Source organism: Trachurus japonicus, chromosome 9 (assembly GCF_045865225.1).
Source record: "Trachurus japonicus isolate A0001 chromosome 9, Traja_1.0".
Classification (NCBI taxonomy): Eukaryota; Metazoa; Chordata; class Actinopteri; order Carangiformes; family Carangidae; genus Trachurus; species Trachurus japonicus.
The window spans coordinates 6,797,820-6,818,691 of record NC_140915.1 but is presented as its reverse complement, the minus strand read 5'-3'; the positions used below and the strand labels follow the sequence as shown (position 1 = coordinate 6,818,691).

Here is a 20,872-nt window from a genome sequence, read left to right as displayed (position 1 = left end):
GGTTTGGCATGCGTCCTGTCACAACCACAAGGAGATAGAGAGGAAAGAGGAATTTCTACAATAGCAATTGTTTACTTTTCCTTATGTTGTCAGATCACAAACAAACTACCTAACTTTAACACGTCAAAAAATCTGTGTTACAGCATATAGAGATGTGTTATCCCTGCTGATGAGATAAGACAGACACGCTCACACAGGCCTTGAGATGCAGGGAGGAGTGCAAGTATGTGCACGTGCAGTAGCATCATTAGCGTAAAGAACAGCTGCTTTCTCTGTCAAATTCTTGATGCTGAAGACAAACACTGAACAATGAGCACAGGGACAGAATGACAGGAATCCGTTTAACCAATTTAACTTTATTCAGTTCACATTACATTGACATTACATGTTGTGGAGTTAAAGGCAAGACAACATGATTTCAGTGAGATACTTCTATTCATGTGACAATATCATAAGTAATCTTTTAAAATGTATGCACAAACGGACAACAGTATTTTGAAGTACATGAATGACAACAACAAAATAAAATAACTCTACACATTAGTATAGCATAATGAGAAAAAAATACATTTAATCAACATTAAAGCAGAAGTAAGTGATATATTTGTGTTAATATAAGTCTTAAATAGTTATATCTTCCGACAGCAATCACTTACATAGAGTGTTTGGTCTGAAACACGGGTCTCTCAGTCCCTCTGCTCTGCTCTGAGCCGAGGAGAAAACATTTATCGTATCCTACAGTTTTTATCCAATGAGGAGAGAGAACAGCATGCAGGGTTGTGTGTGCAGCCAAGGGACGCCGTGAATGTGGCGACGTAGGGACGAGGACTGTTATGGTGCGTTCAAGGAAACTCGTATTTTTCCGACCGTGAAGTGGTACCAGTTCGATCTGGTACGAGTTCACCGGTCAGAAGTTACGAGTGGCCGTTATAGTGACTTTCACCGGTAAAACAGGTCGGAAAAACACGAGTGGGTTGCCTGGAACGCTACAAAGTCGTAAGTTGTGACTTGAAGCTGTAATTTACGATTTCAAAAGCCTGCCTGGAACGCAGCATTAGCGAAAACGACCGGACCACTTACTTCTGCTTTAATGGTAAGAATTATCTTCAGGCTTCAAAATCACAGAAACTGTTAATCATTTACACACATTCATGACATAATGCAAACGATGTTTGATGATAAATTTGTACTGACATCAGTTTGCTCCTGGTCACCTCACCTGACAGAAAAAAGACCATTTACAGTATACGGTATTCTGACAAATACTGCCATCCCGTGATGATGAAAGAGAACAGCAAGGTCCGTTAACAATATATTCATGGACAAATACAGTAAATAGAGGTCCTGCTAAACTTTGTACCTCTGTTAACTAATGACAAAATATACAAAGTATGAAAGTAACAGTTCTGGTCCTAAGAGGGCTGGGGGGTTTCCTGAAATTGGGATAAGGGCTTATCCCAATTTCTGAAATCGGGAAATGGTGTTTACATGCTCAAACACAAAAACTGCATACTTAAAAACCGAGATAAAAATCAGGATACTGAAGTCTATTTAAACGTAGTCATTGTTGTTCTGCACCCCTGGAAGGATTGTGATGGACCCCAGCTTTGAAAAGGAGTCAAGGCCAACATAAAACAACCTGGCGATGAACCATGACAGCCGAATTAAAGGAGATGAATCTTACATGGGGTGAGGTGCAACATGCAGCGCACGACAGGTTGAGATAGAGGCAGACCGTCGCAGCCTTATCCCACCTGGGAAGAAGAGGATTGAGTAGTAAGTAGTACCTCTGGAGGGGAAGTCACAGTGGCCCTCATTTATCAAACTTGCGCAGGATCTGGTGTAGATTCTGGTGTAAATATCAGTGTACGGCAAGTGTCACGTGTGATTTACTAAAAGTGTGTACGCTGCTGATTTCGGCGTAGAACCGGCGTGGTGGTGATAAATCCGGCGACTGAAAACGAGCGTCATTTAAATGTCACGCCCCGATATATTCCTGCTTTTGAGGCGTCGCCCTGCCCCTTTTACGACATGGAGACACGGAAGACGGCCAAGAAGAGGGACTTTACTGGCGTTACCGCGTTGAACAGGGAGAGGGCGGCAACATTAAATATCTGGACATTGATAGATTGATAGATTTTGTGATTGATAAGCGTCATCCCGGTGGATGGAGGCTGCAGACGCACGTGTCACCGACCACGTCAGGAAACCCAGCGATCTCATGAAATGCTCCTGCAGTTTACTAAACACAAGTGATTGAGGAGAAATCATAGGCATATTACTGCTGCGAACGCTAGCCTACTTTATGACCATCAGCACCGATTATATGGTTCGGCTGATGGAGGGATGTGAAACACCGGCCCGATGTCCCGCTGACAGGTCCCGGTGACGGGAAAAAAAAGAAAAGAAAAACACTCCGCCGCGGAGATCAGCTGCACCTGGACAGGTAGCGGAGCCCCCCCCCCCCTCCCCCGCCGGCTCCGGTGTCCGGCAGAGAGAGAGACTGAGGAGCCGTCCGGTCATGCTCTGGTGCAGGAGATGTTGGAAGTTTGTGTGTGTGATCTACAATAACAGGTCTGTCTGTCATTGACTGTTTCTGTTTACACAGCTGATTAACGAACATCTGTCACATCGTGGTTTTTAATTCATCTCAGTTGCCCAAAATAAAACTCGAGTTATATTTTCAACACGGACTTGGTTTTATCGTTTCTTTTTTTTTTTGGCTACTTTTTATATTTTTATCAATATAAACAACAACAACATGTGGTCCACATCGCTGCCTTATTAGACTATGGTTTAATAATCATTCTGACACAGCAGCACTCCTTCCTGCATGTTCTACGCTGGTTCCAAATGTGCGTACACCTGGTCAGAGCTGGCGTGAGATTTGTGCGTACCGTACGCTCACGCTCAGATTAATAAATGCCGATCCTTGCGGTGAATTTGGTGTACACCCATTTTTTTGGTGTACGCAAGTTTAATAAATGAGGGCCATTATATGAGGTGAGACTTGTGGTCTATAATTATCTTTTACAAGCACAGTGTGTGTGACTCTGCTTTCAACAAAGTGTCTCTGAATAATTCTGTTTTACTCACTGATGTAACTTTGTGTTATTGTTTTTTTGTTGTTGTTTTTTTATCTTTTGCTCATGAAACATGACAGGGCCTCTGCTCATCTGGGATATTAAGTTTCTCTATCAGTTCATTCATGTCTTTTTCATGTTGGTTCTGTAGTTCCTCCAGTTCTTGCCTGTCACTGTCTCCATCTTGGGTCATAATTTCAATTTTCCTCTCATCCATCTCTTCTTTGTGTTTCTTCTGCAACTCATCAATTTGATCTCTCTCATTTCTTTTACTTTTCTTCAAAACCTTCTGTTCTAATCCTTTGAGTTCCTTCTTGTGTTCTCTCTGGAGTTTATCCAGTTCTTCATTCTGCTTTTGTCTCTGTTGGTTAAAAAACTTCATTTTCCACTCATTCATTTCTTGCTCCTGTTCCATGGACAGGTCATCTCTACTCATACTCTGATCTCCTTTACTTTGGTTCATTTCTCCTCTATGTTTTTCAATAAATGTCTCCAGTTGTTCCTTTTCTTTGTTTTGGTTTTCAAGTGAATGTCCTTTCAGAAGGTCATCCACCTTTTTTTTCTGTGTTTTCTTCATTGTCACAATTTCTTCTCTGTTTTCTTTCTTTTTAGTCAGAAGTTGCAGAACCAACTCAGTCATCTCTTCTTTATGTTTGTGCAGTTCCTCCCTAACTTTTTTAAGATTTTTTTTGTCTTCTGCAAGATCCTGCATTTCTTTCTCATACTGTTGCTTCAGATTATTCATTTCCTTCATGTATTTGTCTATCAGAGCTGCAAAGTTTGCCTCATTTTTCTCTCTGAATTCATTGAATCCTTCAGCTTGTTTTCTGGCCTCCTCCTCGTACTTCTTCTTCATCGTCTCCATTTCTGTCTTATATTTTTCCTCTAATTCTTTACGTTGCTTCTCTTCCTGTTCTCTTCTCATTCTGTCCTCTTCCTTCCTTTTGTTTTCAGATTTTTCTCTTTCTTGTTCATATTCTTCTTGGAGTTTTCTGAGTCTTGTTTGTTCTTCCTGTCGTCTCTGTTCATCCTCTTTTCGTTTTTCCCACCACTCTTTTTGTGTCTTCTCCCAGGCTTCCTGTTGTTTTCTGATCTCCTCTTTACTCTCCTCCAACTCTCTGGCAGCGATCTCTTTCGATTCTGCTTCTGATTTTATTTCCTCTTCCAGGCTTTTTATCTTTTGTTCCCACATATTACGTTTAATTTCTTCCTGTTCTCTCTTCTTCTTGTCTTCTTCTTCTCTCTCTTCCTTTTCTCTCTTCTTCTCTTCACGTTCCTTCTTTATATTTTCCTTAATTTCCATGAGTTGTTTGTCTCTCTGTTTTCTCTCTTTTTCAATTTCTGCTCTCTGTTCTTCCATTCTTTTTTTCATGTCCTCCTTTTCTTCCTCATGTTTTCTTTCTAGTTCCTCCTTCTCTCTCTTCATCTCTTCATTTTCCTTCAGGATCTTCTTCATTTCTTTCTGTATTGCTGCTTCAGCCTCTTGCAGCATCTCATTAGTGTAGCAGCTGCCACCATTTGTCTTCACCATGGTGTCGATCTTCTTTATCAACTCTTTGACTTGTGTACAATTTTGTTTATAGTTGTCAAACACATGGTATCTTTCTCCACAGTCAGAAATTAACTTCTTAAAGGAATCATCACATTTTTCAAAGTACTGATCAATGGACCGCCTCTCACGTTCCAATTTATCTCCTCCAGTTAACAAAATGATAGTGAACTTCTCTGAATTCTTCCCAAACACTTTCTTGATGAGTTTCAGTGTCTCCTTCTCCTCTGGTGTGAATCTTCCGATCTGTATCACCAACAGGAAGACATGTGGACCTGGAGCCAGAAGACTGATACATTTCCCCATCTCCTCATTAACCTGTTCAAGGGACAAACTACTGTCAAACAGACCAGGAGTGTCGACAACAACAACAGGACGACCGTCCACTTCACCCTGAGCTTTCTCACAACATTTAGTGACTGATATTTGACTCAGTTCAGCTTTAAATTTTTTTCTTCCCAGTGTGGTGTTTCCAGTGGAGCTCTTTCCACTTCCAGTCTTCCCTATCAGCACAATCCTGAGACAGTTCTTGTCATCATCACCTGTGTAAAAATGAAGACTTTGAGTTAATTTAAGTGCAGACAGTTTTACCACTTTTTGGACCAAATGTTATACAGACTCATTACACCTAGAGTCAATCATTTTTTAATTACTACATTTCTTTCATTAAAATCAAAACTGTCGCAGAAATGGCTCAACTTCTCAATGTATTGTATTTATGTACTAGTACTTACCACTGACTACGACTTTTGTTCTCCACTCCTTCAGTTCAGTCTGCAGTTGGATGTTTTTTTCTATTTGCACATGTGCAAACGTCTCAGTTGTGTAGCAGGATGGTTTTTCTTTGTTGAGTCTCATCTTGTCCACAGTGTCCAACAGCTCAGGGATCTGCTGTTTGTCCTTGATGTTGACAACAACAGATCTTCCTCCACAGCTCTGACAGAGCTCCTGGATGTCTCTGTTATCTCTGACAAAGTTAACAACATCTGGAGCTGTAGGATCTGACTCCACAGTGAACAGGATCATGGTAAAGTCATTGACTGTACAACTGAATGTGTTCTGGATGGTTTCTAACTCTTTCCTGTCTTCATCAGTGAGGGGATCCACAGGTAGGACCAGGATGAAGCCATGGACACCCTCAGGATCACAGAGGGAGATACACCTGAACGCTTTCTTCATCACTTCCTCCTGAGGTTTTCCATACAAGGCAGGAAGCTCCACCAGGGAAACCTGACGTCCACACACCTCTCCCTGATGTTTAACACACTCTGATGAGTTGGAGACTGAATGAAGCTCTGTCTGACCTAAAATGGCCTCAGCTGCTGAAGTCTTCCCTGCTCCTCTCCTCCCACACAGAACCAGGTTTAGAGCTGGTTTCATGGGGTCAGACTTTGGTGTCTTAGTTAAACCTGAATCCTGATCATCAAAAATATCACAGCTCACATGTCCATCGTTTTCCTTCACAATTTGACCCATTCTTGTTAACAGCTCTGGAAGTTCAAGGTTCTCCTGCTTCAAGTATCTGTATCTACAGATTCTGATCATGTGTTTTAATGGTGGATGGTTCATGTAGTTTTCACCTGGACTCTCCTCTCTGGGTGTTGATATCAGTATCAGTGAATGATCAAATGATTGATCACTAAAGCGTTGAAGAACTCTACAGAGCCCCAGTCTGTGTTCCTCAGTGAAGTCTTCAGGCTGTAGAACCAGCAGGAACACATGAGGTCCAGGATCAGAGAGACTCACACAGTCCTTTATAAACTCTGTCAGTTTGTCTTCAGAGATGTTTGGATGCAGCAGATCTGGAGTGTTGATGAGGACTATTTGTTTGTCTTTCCTGTATCCGCTGACTCTCTGACAACAGTCTGGTTCTTCCTCAGTGTTGAACTTGGTCTCTCCCAGTATGAAGTTTCCCACTGAACTCCTCTCAGACCAGCTGTTCCCCAGCAGAACAACCCTCAGCTCAGACACTGAAAAGAAAATCAGTTCATTTATTCTAGACAAACTTGAGTTTTCTGAAGTAGTAAAAATGTGTTCCAACTCACTGGTAGGTGGCAGCCAGCCCAAGCTGCTTCTGCGCTTCAGAGGTTCATCTTCAGCTGTAAGAAAAACACTCATTCACTCATTCTTTACTTTTTCCACATAATCACTGACATCAACAACAGTATCATAGGCCAGGATCTATCATTTCATCACACTCATAGTTCTTAATCTAAGTTTAGTTGAGTATTAGTGCTGTGCAGATTGCTCCTGAAATATGGTAAATGGTAAATGCTCTGTATAGCGCTTTACTATACCTGTAACGATACCCAAAGCACTTTACAGTACATTGCATTCACCCATTCACACACACATTCACACACTGATGGCGGTAGCTGCCATGCAAGGCTCTAACCACGACCCATCAATATTTATGATTCCAAATGATCCCGTTCTAGGAGTGTTTCCCACGTTAAAAGATTAATACATTAACTTAAAAACTCTGGGAAATGAATGTGTCTTTTATCATCAACAAGAACGCAGTAGAAAGTTCAACACTTATCACTGAGATCTGGTCTAAATAGCAACTTCTTGTACCTACTGTGGCTGAATGCAACCAAGGTTGTGTTGAACTTCTGCAGTTCTGAGAACAAGGCAGTGTGCAATATGTTCTTTAGCAGTGCCAGGTATCATCCAGGTACAGACAGAGAGAACAAAGCTATTGTTTTGGTCCGGAGGTCTGAGCTCAGAGTGACCGAATAATGAGTTTACTATAGGCTATCCTTAATCAGTTTTGATCTGATACACTGAGAACCGCTGCCCAGTGTAAAAAACAACAACTAATAAACTAATAAAGAAACTCAAATGTATTAAGAAAGATGAGAGGTGTACACCAATCACAACATAAACAAACACCATGCATAACAGGGATGGAATCAGCGTAAAGGACGCTCTCTCTCTCTCTCTCTCTCCCTCTCTCTGTCTGTCCGTCTCTCTCTTTTTTGTCTGTGATGAGAGATGCTGAGTTTAGGCTATATACTGACTATCTGACACCGAGGCTGTTGTGGTGTAGCCTTGCTCTCGCCAGACCCTTGTAGTTCCGCAAAGCTACGCTGAGCTCCACACAAGGGTCTGGGACTGCTCCATAGGCGATTCATTTCAGAAGGCGGGGCCTTGTAAAAAAATCTTGTATGTGATTGGATAAACCACTTGTCCGTTATCTTGAATGACGTGCTACTTCAGCCACTCACTGCGAGCCGCCATTGTTGTTTGACTCAAACAGTCGCTTCAGTGCTACGTCACACCTCAGAAAGTCCCGCCCGGCGATCCTGATTGGTTCATTATTTTTTGCTCCGGGGAAGAAGTTTGCATTGGCCTCAAGTCCAGACCCTTGTGTGAAGCTGAGCGTAGCGCCTCTGGTGGAGCTTTGCGGAACTACAAGGGTCTGGCGAGAGCCAGGCTAGTTGTGGTGGGCTAAGAGAGATGATGATTTGTGTTTTGTTTTTCATTACGGCTGCGTGACGACGCGGTCGCTCCCCCGCTAATAAATTAGTAAGTAAATAAATAAAGCGGATCATCACAACGGCACAGTGTGTATCTCAACACGGCAGCGACATGCAGTCATCCTCCACCCTCTGTCCTGCTCTTGGGACATCCACGGCTGCTTTTCAGTGCCAGTTCGTCTCTGCTGTGTTAATTCAGGTGGAGTTTTCATTACGCTGCTGACAGCCTTTGATCTGACGTCAGATGTGACGGGACAATCTGTATAGATATAAATTCACGTGTTGATTCCATTAGTTGCAATAAATAGTGGTTATTGTGGTTATTTATTGTATCTAAATGTGCCTGGAAACCTGCCTGTGAGGTCTTGGTGACGTGTGTGCACTGCGCACCGGGCAGCCAAACTTCCACTGCACCTGCTGCACTTCGCCCTGCGCTGAGACTAGACCTGGTTGGAGGTGGCGAGCTTTCAGCGCAACCTCGGCGGGACATTTTCGCACGAAACTTCCACTGCGCCAAGCTGAATCTGTGACGCCTCCTCCTGCTCCGCGGCCACGCCTATCTCAGCGCAGCGCGATCTACCAATCTGCCAATCTGACCTTGTGCTAGGCTGCGCTGGTCGAAACTTGCATTACACCGGCTGCGCTACCTTGCGCCACCTGCACTGCGCCACCAAACTAGGGCTATATGATGCTTCACTGACTCACCTGGTGCTGCAGCTGCCATTGTGAGCTCTGAGGAAGTCAGGACTAATTCACCTGGAGGGAGGAGAGAATAGAGTTTAGCTTCTGTCACACATTCAAATCTGTTACACACTCAGACACAAGACTTTATTATTAAATGTTCAGTTATTGTCTTTAAACACGCCGGGGAAAGTGTTTCAGCACTGTTTCAAGGGGTGTAAAAAAATCTTTTAGTAAAAGTGACTCAATCATTTCCATTTAAGTTCAGCTTGTTTTTTCTAATGCCAAAATTTACTCTAGTAAACATGAACTCAGGGAGACATTTTCTGTTCCTGTTAATATTTAACTAACAAGCGGAATCTAAAATGGATGGAAATTGGCCAGTGTGCCAAGATTAAAAACCATTAAAACTTTGTCAAGATCACAGAGATACTACTTCAAATTATTTTTTAAATCCAGAAAGTTCTCTCTTACTGGATAATGGTCCCAGACAAGCCTGAAGGAACCTAATATTCAGACTGGAGTGACAAAAAGCTAAACTAATACCTTTTAACCAGAAACAGCACCCATCAAAAAGCAGACATTCTGAAATGAAATTTTAACTATTAATCAATACCTTATTACAAACCCATTAATTATGGGTTGAATTGTAATACTAACATGCTGCCAAAACCTGACCACAGACAAAGACATAAAGCACCAGCAAAATCAGTTTATGTTCCTAAAATTGAATCTGGACACTCACCTGCAGATGATTAATAATCCCTTTTCGATGACCAATAATTGCTTCTGAGTAAAGTTTTACTCGTGTATCCTTCGCAGTTGAATTTGTTGCTGCTCCTTCACTAATTCTGAACTCTTTGAGGTCATCTACCTGATAACGGTAGCGACAGGCAGATTAAACAAACAAAAAGTGTGTGTGTGTGTGTGTTGTGGGGTGATACGTTTGAAGGTCGGGTGAAATAAGGTTAGAAGAGTTTCACAAGGTTTTTTTCCCCACAGTTAACATATTAACATTATTATTTAAGCGCTTGAAGATGAGATCATCATTAAAATAGGTGTCAAGAGAAAAAGAATGATCATGGTTATCATATTGACATTTTAGTGTAATTTGGGAAAAATTAAGAAAATATCCCCCCTTAAGCATCAATAAGATGCTGTTGAGCTCCTCTGTGAATCAATGATTAGTTAAAGCAGAAGTAACACCAACAGACCAGACACACCAACCACCTATGTGGCCAAGACACAGAAAAAAGAGGGGCTCAACTCACTGTAAGGTGGCAGCCATTCCAAGCTGCTGCTGCGCTTCAGAGGTTCAATAAAATTGATTAACACTGACTAAAAGTGAGGGACGTCTTCCCACATCTGTTTTTTCAGGTGTGTCAGAATGGGACCAGTTGATCCAGACTTACATGAAAGCTGCTGATCCAGGCAGTCTCCCCATTTAAAGATGGCTTCTTCTTATTGTCCAGTGCTTGCTTGAAGAAGGTCAACCGAAACGTCGCAAAAAATTAAAATATTTGTGCAAGTTTCACAGTGTGCAGGATTCCTCACTTCACACTGGCTAAAGAAATAATATCCCCATGGATGTGTTAAAGAGGGAATCATCCAGCCATCTAATGGTTAAGTAGACATATTACAAAGTAATGCAATGTGACAACAAAACAAACAACCTCAAAACTACCAAACCACAGTAGATAAAGTGCCACAAAGAACCACCACGACAGAAAACCACTGCAAATAGAGATACAGCGAAATACATGATCTTGATTCCAGACTAATCCGAAAATAAACTTAACCATGACCATTTTGTGTAAGTAACTGTCGTCATCTCGTCAAAGTAAAAAAAAAAAAAACAGACATGTAGGAGGAGGACAGAGAGTGGGGCAGAGACCGCGGTATCGGTTAAATTAAAGCAGAAGTAAGTGGTCCGGTCGTTTTCGCTAATGCTGCGTTCCAGGCAGGCTTTTGAAATCGTAAATTACAGCTTCAAGTCACAACTTACGACTTTGTAGCGTTCCAGGCAACCCACTCGTGTTTTTCCGACCTGTTTTACCGGTGAAAGTCACTATAACGGCCACTCGTAACTTCCGACCGGTGAACTCGTACCAGATCGAACTGGTAGCCTACCACTTCACGGTCGGAAAAATACGAGTTTCCTTGAATGCACCATAACAGTCCTCGTCCCTACGTCGCCACATTCACAGCGTCCCTTGGCTGCACACACAGCCCTGCATGCCGTTCTCTCTCCTCATTGGATAAAAACTGTAGGATACGATAAATGTTTTCTCCTCGGCTCAGAGCAGAGCAGAGTGACTGACAGACCCGTGTTTCAGACCAAACACTCTATAGAAGTGATTGCTGTCGGAAGATATAACTATTTAAGACTTAGCTATATTAACACAAATATATCACTTACTTCTGCTTTAATGTGGTGAGAAACTATTCTCCCGTTAGCATCGTTAGCATGACTTGTGGTTTCGGTGCCGTGCTTAACTTAACGTCACAGGCTAATCCGGTTAGTTAACGAGCAAAGCTAACGTCAATAACATGTGCAGACATCTATACCTGCTCATTAGCGCTAGAATTTCACTCACCGAAAAGACAGGAGAAGAACAATGAGTCACATTGTCAGATAGTTACATGAGAAATCATCCAAAAGACCCCAACACCACGAATGCAGCCGAGAGATTGTTTTGTTTTTTTCTTTAGCCGTGTTGAGCCGAGGAGTCTCCGAGTGGTAAGCTAACGAAAACGGTTTCAAAGTGACGGCTGTTGTCACGGTGACCAATCTGTCAATCAAAGCCCCGCCCTCAATGACGTTTATCTTCTGGCGGGTAAACTCTTCAAGTCAGTTCACGGGAGAAGTGAACGAGATCACTGGTTGACAGATTCCTAAGCAAGCAGAGACATTTTTCGGGAGCTACGGATCCATGGAACAGACTGAATTACATCTTACCAGAGCCACGAATGAAGCGGAAGTCATCTGTAAGTATTTTTGGCCGCCTGGCCGTCTATATCTATGGTCTCAAGCATATATCTATATGGTCTCAAGAACCAAGTCTCGCGAGATCACGTCTCTCCGTTTGTTTACATGCGGTTTGGCTGCAGGTAAAGCTTATTTGAGTTTTAGACTCAAACTAAACTAATGTTTATTGCAGAATTGTGGAAATACACAATAAATAGACAAAAAGAACAATTTCATCACCAAAACGAATTCATTTTATACTTTTTATTTATTTATTTATTTTTTCTTATTTAACCTTTATTTAACCAGGAATAATCCCATTGAGATTCAGAATCTCTTTTGCAAGGGGGTCCTGGCCAAGAAAGCAGCACAGTAGGTCCACATAAAGTACACATTTGGACAACATCAACAAAACAAACAAACTTTATATTATTTTATTCATAGCTTCCAGCTTTCTCTTGTGAATTAAAATGTGATTGATTCATTCATTTGAAAACTGGACTGAAGGACTATCCACCTCATTCTATTAGGCTACTGTAAAGGTTATTTCTCAGCTTGTAGAGCAGGTGGGTTTATTGATGTCTGTGTGATCTGTCTTCAGGTTTGATAGAGACGTCTGATCGTCACCACGGAGCTGTTGTACCTGCAGGAAAACACAGAGTGAAATGATGTCGTCGCCTCCACAGCAAGTTGTCTATAAGTTGCTGACTGTAGGCTAAACAAACTGGAATTTTCCCAACAAAACTTCTGTCTGGGGTGTTTTACCTGGAGAAGTGGGAGGAGTGGTGAGATGTCAGTCCAGTCTGGTTAAGAGGAGCTGAAGAAGAGGAGGAGGAGGAGGAAGATGAAGAGCAGTGGTCGGTGTCCTTACTGTGGCAGAGACGCTCCCGTCCACAGAAACACAAAGACTCCTCAAGAGGATCCACAGGAATCCCTGCTAGAGCTGCGTTCTGACACACACACACACACAGACGGACAGAGAATTAAAATGGACTTGAATGGGAAGGTGCTAAAATTCTAAAAGTGGCTGTTCAGTAAAAGTACACCTTTTGTCAAATAAAATCCATTGAGGCTGATAATCAGACATTTAACTAAAGGGATGTAAATTGGAGGAGATGTGAACGTGTCAATTTAAACAAAAATCAGAATTTATACTTGAATACATTACGATTAACAACAAGACAATAATGACCCAAAGTCTTATTTATAAGTGCAAATTAGAAAAGAGAGTTATAAAAATGCTTTCTAAAGATTTCTAACCACATGTTTTGAATGGATCTGTTGGTTTCACTGGATCAAGGTTCAGTTTTTTTTATTGGTTCAGTTCCACTCTCTTCATGATCAGACTAGAAATCCTTTTGGTTTCATTTGAAGGTGTCACCGACTGATGTGACATTTTAAACCTCAGACTGTAAATCTACAATCTCTAAACTTTGCAGTAAAATACTTGCATGCTCTAAAGGGAGGTCCTTCATAAAATGGTGCAGAACTAAACCTAAACATGTTATTGAGAGTCGAGACTTGTCCTTTTTGTCCCAACAGGAAGTAGAGTCACCAGCGTCTGACTCTTTGTTTCCTGCTCTGGTGTCTATACCTTCATCAGGAGCTTCTGGTTCTTCATGTCCTGTTTCCATGGCATCACGTACAGTCTGGGGATCATGGGATGTCGGGCCGAGAACGTCGGGATGTGGGAACAGGATCGACTACAGGAGGAAATGTGAGGAGACCGTTTGTTTATTTTGACCTTTGATCTTCTCTGTCACTTTTATTTTTACACTCATTTCAGAGTTTGGTTTCAGATTTTAATTTGAACATTTGTCCTTAAAGTTTCCAGACAAAATGAACTGAGAATTGAGCCAAAGTACAAACCATTCATTTTAAACATAGACCCAAAAGCCCTTTATTTACTCATTGACAGGTTAAGAGGTCAAATATATTATATAATATATAATAAAATATATATATAATATTTTCCTTGCAAACTCATTTTATTCTTTATCGGTAAATTTTGTAGGTCTGATATTTATCTAATTCAAAGAATCACATCAGATTAAAAAAAATAAATTGCTTCCTTGTTTCTGATCTGAGTTAAGAAAAACATTGTTTTGACTCATAATAATCTATAAACATACTCACTCGTGTTGCTGAGAGCTCCCTGCAGATTCAGCCATGTTTGTTGACGGTCAGAGTCGCCCTAGAAACCCCCCCACTGATGCATCATGGGTCTCGGGTTGGATTACAAGTGGAGACTGTAGTGAATCAGTCAGCTGTTACTCAGCTCTTGTTAAAGTTTCAGTGTTTAAAAGCTGCAGACCAGTGACTTTCAGGGAGGATTTAAAGTTTCTGTTCAATTAAAGAGCATTTTTGCTGCATTTTATATAACATAAAAGAGGGAAATTATTGCTGTATTCACATTAAATAGGAACATTAGCAAGGATTTATGTTACAGCATATACACATGTCCATGGATTTTTTTAAAGACTTTGGTAGATGTGAGGTGTCAATTACATATTATATTGTTGAGGACCAAACCTGGCAGCAATAATATTGCACAGCAACATAATGGGGATGATACAGTGATCAAATTGACAGAAAAAAACATTACTGATTCATTATCTTTTAGAGGAAACTGATCATTCCAACTAAACACCTCTGTTGCTGAACGCAGCACAAACTAAACAACTCGGGAACATTGATTAAATTAAGCAAAAAGTTTAGCAAAAAATAAAACTTTGTTTGGAAATAGAATAGAATAGAATAGAATTCATTGTTATTATCCACCCGGGATGGAAAAGCCTTCAGCTCACCAAACAAAACAAAACAAAACAGCACTAATTACACTTAAGAACAAAATCTATAAACCACAACAACAGTACATTGGATTAAATAAGTTTAAATAACAGCAGGAGTTATATTAGAAGAAAAAGAAATAGAGTCTCTAGATGTGTTGTAGGACAGAAAGGATGTGGAAATTCTTAACTTTGCTGCCATCTGGTGGCTGAATCACCAAACTACTGGATGTTTCAGACATGATCTGCAATCAAGTCAATGTGAAATGTAATACAACTAATCAGATAGTAAATGATGAACCCAGGAGGTTCCCATTCAGTGGCAGTACCAGAGAAATATTATGGGGGAGACCTGATTGTTTATAGGTGGTGCTGGTGAATTCTGACGCAACAAACACCAAGGAATAATACTACAATAAAGTCTGCAACCCTCATTAATTATTAATGATCAAAGTTTGAGAGTATTTCAACCTAGCAGCAGTGAAAAGAAGATACATATCATACCAAAAAGAGACAATTTAAAGAAGAGAGAGAGGGGAAATGACATTCAATAAAGATCTGGCTGCAGTTGGAGGCTATTTTTGATCATTCTGTAAGTCACCCCACTTGTTTGAGCACGTCACCTGAGACAGAACATTTTTTCTACATCTGTGGTGAAAGACATGTGTGTAGAGTGTAATTTGTGGCCGCACCTACGAGTTAGAGAGAAAACTTTGAGATGCTTTTTAGACCCTCACCATCACCCACTCTAGCTCAAGCAATCCACATCCATTATAAACGCCAAAAATATAAGAGACTCGAATCGACATTCACACATTTACAATATAGTCCAAAGTCTAATATCCATGTTTCTTCACCTCCTCACATTCATTCTCTATGGAAGAGTTTTTTATGCCTTGCAATCAAAAAAAATCCTATACCATAGAGAAAAGTTTTAGCACACAATCCCAATGAAGCCGGATGTTTTTATATATTTCTTGCCCGGATCCTCTCAAAACTGTGTGGCTTGGAATTTGTACAATGTGAGGGTCCCTGCTGTGTGCATGTGGGTTAACAATATGATATGGTGTGGGTGTGTCTACGACCTGTGTTCTTCCTGAGGTTGCAATGGAACATTCACCACACTATGAAATAGGCTACTGTAATCATGTATAATCATGTAACATTACGACACGTGAAGCAAATACTCTGAACTACTTGCCCAGCAGCCGTGTCTGGAATGTAGTTCCGGCTGCATTTGCCTCCAAAAACAACTCTTGTCTCGTAATGTTAGATGATTATCTCATAGCGTGGTGAATGTGCAGGTCACAACTTGTCCACCAGAGCGTTGTGGAGTTGTTGGATTGTGTATTTGATGAGTTTTATGAGGGAAACGTGAAAATACGTCTCTGCCCCGCCGATCTAAAAACAGCTTGTACCGGCAGTTAAAGGTAATGAACGAACTGGATTGTGGCAATTGGTGAATTTGCCAAAATGTTTAAATATCCCTTAAAAAATAAATTACCATTATATCGTTCGCAGTTCGTGTCCCTCCCTGTCCTTTGTCACAATCGATGAGCCGGGTCGTGGCAACAGAAAATGAATAATAAGAAGAAACACACAGGATTGCCACAGCCCCGTGGCACTAATAACACACTGTAACAGTTATGTAGCTGCAATAGGACACAGACTCATGTTCCTGTAAAACTGAGCTTCATTTACTGAGTTAATTGAGAATTTCCACCTGACACCTACAGGTCAAATCTGATGTGTTGTTCTTAATCCAAACTGTTTAGCCCTCTGTTTCTCACATGCATTCTCAGATAGATTTCTCCCTCTGCCAGCAGCCCTGCCATAGCCTTCTGTTCCTGTTGTATACACACTAAGAAATAATAGGCAAATATGGAAAGGATAATGGTCATTCTGATGGAGATGTAGTTTATTTGTTCATATGTGTGAGTTCTCATGTGGTCTCTGATATAACATTAAAACATTCATGAACTGTAATGAAGCTGAACTGAGAAGAACTGAGCATCATTCACTACCAGACATTTCAGAGTTTCTACTTGAATACTATATAATAGTATAACTAACTAGAAAATTTCCTCTCGGGAAATTTTGAATGGGCCACGGGGCTACTGCCGGTTTTGCCATCTCTGTCAACATGGGAATCAAACCCACGATCTTAAGGTCAAGACAGAGCTGATCAGACAGACACATGATCATCTTTCTATAAGCACTGATATGGAGGAGCTGTAATCACATTAGGTTAACTGTGTGTGTGTGTGTGTGTGTGTGTGTGTGTGTGTGTGTGTGTGTGTGTGTGTGTGTGTGTGTGTGTGTGTGTGTGTGTGTGTGTGTGTATAATCACATGAAGTTGTGTGTGTGTTAGAGTGTGGGAGAGGAGTGCTACCTGTGTGTTTTGATGTGTGTGTGTGTGTGTGTGTGTGTGTGTAACTGTAATCACATGAAGCTGGTTCTAGAGTCTGTGTGTGTGTGTGTGTGTGTGTGTGTGTGTGTGTGTGTGTGTGTGTGTGTGTGTGTGTGTGTGTGTGTGTGTGTGTGTGTGTGAGTGTGTGACTATGAGCTGCATCCTGTGTCAGTCTGATTTAGCTGTGTCTCTGTTTATAAACATTTAAACGAGCGCCAGGTGGATTGTTTATGAAGTTAACGAGCTCTGGCCTGAGGATCAAAGAGGTTACCACGGCGATAGGGACCCCCGCAGGCTGAGACAGACAGAAACGTGGAGAAAAAGAGCGATTTTCTGCCTCTGCACCGGTCTCACATTTAGGCTTACTGTGACAAAACGGTAACTCCTATCAGAACAAAACACAGATCACGTTGCTCTAAGGACTTCCTGAAAAATTTGGTACGATTTGGTGTTTCTACAGTAAATATTTTGGAGACGCTGGCAGTTTTAAAACATCGGTCCGTTCTGCTTCTCTCAGAAAATATTTGTATTGGAGTCAATGAGGAGCAGAGACAGACGTGGCCGCACTCAGAGGCTTATTCTGTAAATTCTGTAAGTCTCTCTGATATTTTGAGCACATGACATGAGAGATAACAAGTTTGTCTTACAAATTCTGAAAAAATTATGTGTGTAGAGTGTAAATTGTGGCCGGGCCGGGTGTGGAAAGAGAAAAAATCTGGAGTTTTTCTGGCATCTCTCCCACTCTAACCGATGATGTCACGCACTCTGACACGAACATTCCGTGCAATACACACCCATTATAAACTCATAATTTCTCCAAAAATGATCATGGTCATTGAACAGGGATTGATCAAAAACTATATGACCTATCAAAACGCGGAGTAATACGACAATACACAAGACTTGTGTCTACTGTTTAAAGTTTAAATGAAGTCTCTAGGTGAAAGTATGCCTGAGCAGTAGACGTTTGTTAAACTCCAATGATTGGTCTTTTTCGCTCTGTTTTTTTCGCCCGTCCCATTGACTTCAATGCAAAATTTTGCGCAGTTTTTCGCGACTTACGTGGCGAAAAATTCGTAGACTGTTGAGAAAAGTAATAGCATACCGATCCCGATCAAGACGCACGTTTTGATATATAATTTGTCCAACCGGCAGTAGCCCCGTGGCCCAACTCGAAGAGTTGCAGGACAAACTCGAAGAGTTGCAGGACTAGTAGCGAATTGAAAAAGCGTCCGGAAGATGAAAAAAAATAAAAACTAGGAAAAAATCCACACAATAACAGTAGTGCCCGGTGCGATGGCCCGTGGCCCTAATAATATGAACTTTGATCTGCTTTATGGTTCATGTGAAGAGGAAGATCAGCTTCTATAAAAAAAAAAAAAGTTAGAAAAAAAACCCCTGCATTTGTCAGTATTTAATTGTTGAATTGTACATTTACAGCCTCAGCCGGTTGACACTCTGAGAGCAAACTTTGAGAGGACCCAGGGAAAAAAAATATATATATATTAAACTATAGTCACGAAAAACTGCAAAAATTCCCCATGAATGGTAGGAGGGAAAAAAATGATTGGACTTTTTCAGACGTCTACTGCTCTGGTATACTTTCACTAGAGACTCCATTTAAACTTTACAGTAAAATGTAGACACAGTCTTGTCTATTGAGATGTATTATTATTTATTAGTAGTAATCCTAAAGTCATTCTGAAATAGTTGAAATGTTTATAAAGATGATAACGTTTTTTTCTTTATTATCGATTGCTATAGTTTCTAAAAGTGTTGCCTAAACACAAAAAAACTATTTATTTAACTTACAGTTTAAAGACCTTGTCTTCATTATTCAGTCTTCATAAAAATATGATCAGACTCTCAGGTGAGAGATGATGTTTCACAGTTGGTGTGGAAACTCTGCAAACATACTTACACACAAATACAATGCCTTTTTATATTTTATAAGGGATTATCAGTTTTGTTAGAGTCTGTTTGTTTGACATTTGAGATTTCCACACTGGAAAGCAGAATATTTCGTTTTGTTTGCAATGTTTGGTTTGAAAAAATGTGTGTGTGTATTGTTTCTTCTTTCCTCCATTGAAAAACAGGAAGTTACATGCAAGACACGTATCATCAACCACACAGTGTCTAGAGATCATATAGGTCACGTTTTCTGTGGTTGAACTTCTGGCCTCTTCAAATCTTAGGACGAATGTGTCACTGTTAACTGGTTTCACTACATTGACACATGTTGTCAAGACATGTTTTCAGTGTACACTGATCACATGTAACGGAGGTACGCGGGTTTAGTCACAGTCACGAGGTACCAGTAAGGAGAAGTGACGGCGTGTGGCGGTTAGTGGTATTGAAGTTAAACTCACTCACCCATAAAAGACGTGCTAATCCACTTGTCAAGTGGTCGTGTGTGTGTGTGTGTGTGTGTGTGTGTGTGTGTGTGTGTGTGTAGGATGCACACATGTGCATTTTTTTTAAAAATAACATTGGTTTTGTTTCCACTGTCACCGTCTCTGTGTGGGAAACAGGAACTTAGAGCTGGTTACATGTTTCTGGAATAGTTGAGGACAAAATTATTAGCCTCCCTATGAAAATTTCAGTTTTTAACAAAGTGTTTTCAGACACCATAGTTGTATTTTGGATACTTGCATTAATGTATTTTGCGCACAAACACAAAGTTATTTCACAAAAGTTCTGAAAATTAAGCGTATAGCGTTAGTTCTGGCAGGCCATGACGTCAAGCTCTAATCAGCACAGCGTAACTGTCTTCACCTGTGCAGGTCAGCTGATGGCTCAGCTGACTCCCCTATTGGGGAACTGCATTCAGGGCGCGCTGTTTAAACTGCTGTAGCCCGACGTCACCTCCCTTGCTGCTGCTGCTTCCTCTGCCGGCTTTTTTGCAACCCACCTCCGCCCCAGCTCCTCCTGTCATTATATCTTGTTGGTTGCTCTGCTCTGTCTGGGTTTTCTTTGCTGCTGCGCTCCCTGCTTATGCCGTTCATGATGGCTCGTGAAGGGCAGGAAGGTGCTCTTCCTGCCTCAGGCTTTCCACGCAAGCGCGTGGAAGAGCAGGGGGTCCCAGAACAGTACCATACCGCCAAATTAAACTGTGCAAGTAAATAAATATTATTTTGACATAGTGGTCCTGACAGAAATATTATATGATGGTTGAAAAGTTACTTAGTGTTGGTTTAAAGCAGAAGTAAGCGATCCGGTCGTTTTGGCTAATGCTGCGTTCCAGGCAGGCTTTTGAAACCGTAAATTACAGCTTCAAGTCACGACTTACGACTTTGTAGCGTTCCAGGCAACCCACTCGTGTTTTTCCGACCTGTTTTACCGGTGAAAGTCACTATAACGGCCACTCATAACTTCCGACCCGTGAACTCGTACCAGATCGAACTGGTACGAGTTCACAGGTCGGAAAAACACGAGTTACGAGTTGCCTTGAACACACCATAACGTCTTGTCAGCCGATGGAGTTAGCAGCCCCCGCCCTCGTCATGGATCTATTGGTCCTCGTCCCTACGTCACCACATTCACGCGCATCCCTTGGCTGCACACACAGCCCTTCATGCCGTTCTCTCTCCTCATTGGATAAAACTTGTAGGATACAAGAAAACTTTTCTCCTCGGCTCAGAGCAGAGCAGAGTGACTGAGAGACCTGTGTTTCGGTCCAAACACTCTATATAAGTGATTGCTGTCGGAAGATATAACTATTTAAGACTTATATTAACACAAAAATATCGCTTACTTCTGCTTTAAGACATTTTCTTTACACTAACCTTAAACAATTCTGGTATTTTTCCACCATGTTATGTAATTCGGCCTCCTGCTTACATGTTCTACTTTCAATCAATCAATCAATCAATCAATCAATCAATCAATCAATCAATCAATCAATCAATCA

The 20,872-nt window shown here is 41.2% G+C and overlaps 3 protein-coding genes across 4 annotated transcripts in view; all 3 read right to left on the bottom strand.

Annotated features, from left to right (window-relative positions):
• gramd2b (GRAM domain containing 2B) overlaps positions 1-20,872 on the bottom strand; it is a 339,132-nt gene that overhangs the window by 256,567 nt on the left and 61,693 nt on the right. The window lies entirely within an intron of this gene.
• On the bottom strand, positions 3,138-8,838 carry LOC146980831 (GTPase IMAP family member 8-like). Its single transcript, XM_085788013.1, has 4 exons — positions 8,820-8,838; positions 6,678-6,731; positions 5,367-6,602; positions 3,138-5,174 (listed from the first exon to the last, which is right to left on the bottom strand). Exons 1-4 carry the CDS (start codon positions 8,836-8,838, stop codon positions 3,148-3,150), a joined length of 3,336 nt encoding a protein of 1,111 aa, XP_085644139.1. The 3' UTR covers positions 3,138-3,147.
• LOC146980830 (uncharacterized) lies at positions 12,227-14,008 on the bottom strand. Its single transcript, XM_085788074.1, has 4 exons — positions 13,900-14,008; positions 13,358-13,466; positions 12,529-12,713; positions 12,227-12,406 (listed from the first exon to the last, which is right to left on the bottom strand). The coding sequence occupies exons 1-4, from the start codon at positions 13,932-13,934 to the stop codon at positions 12,361-12,363; spliced, it is 375 nt and encodes a 124-aa protein (XP_085644200.1). The 5' UTR covers positions 13,935-14,008; the 3' UTR covers positions 12,227-12,360.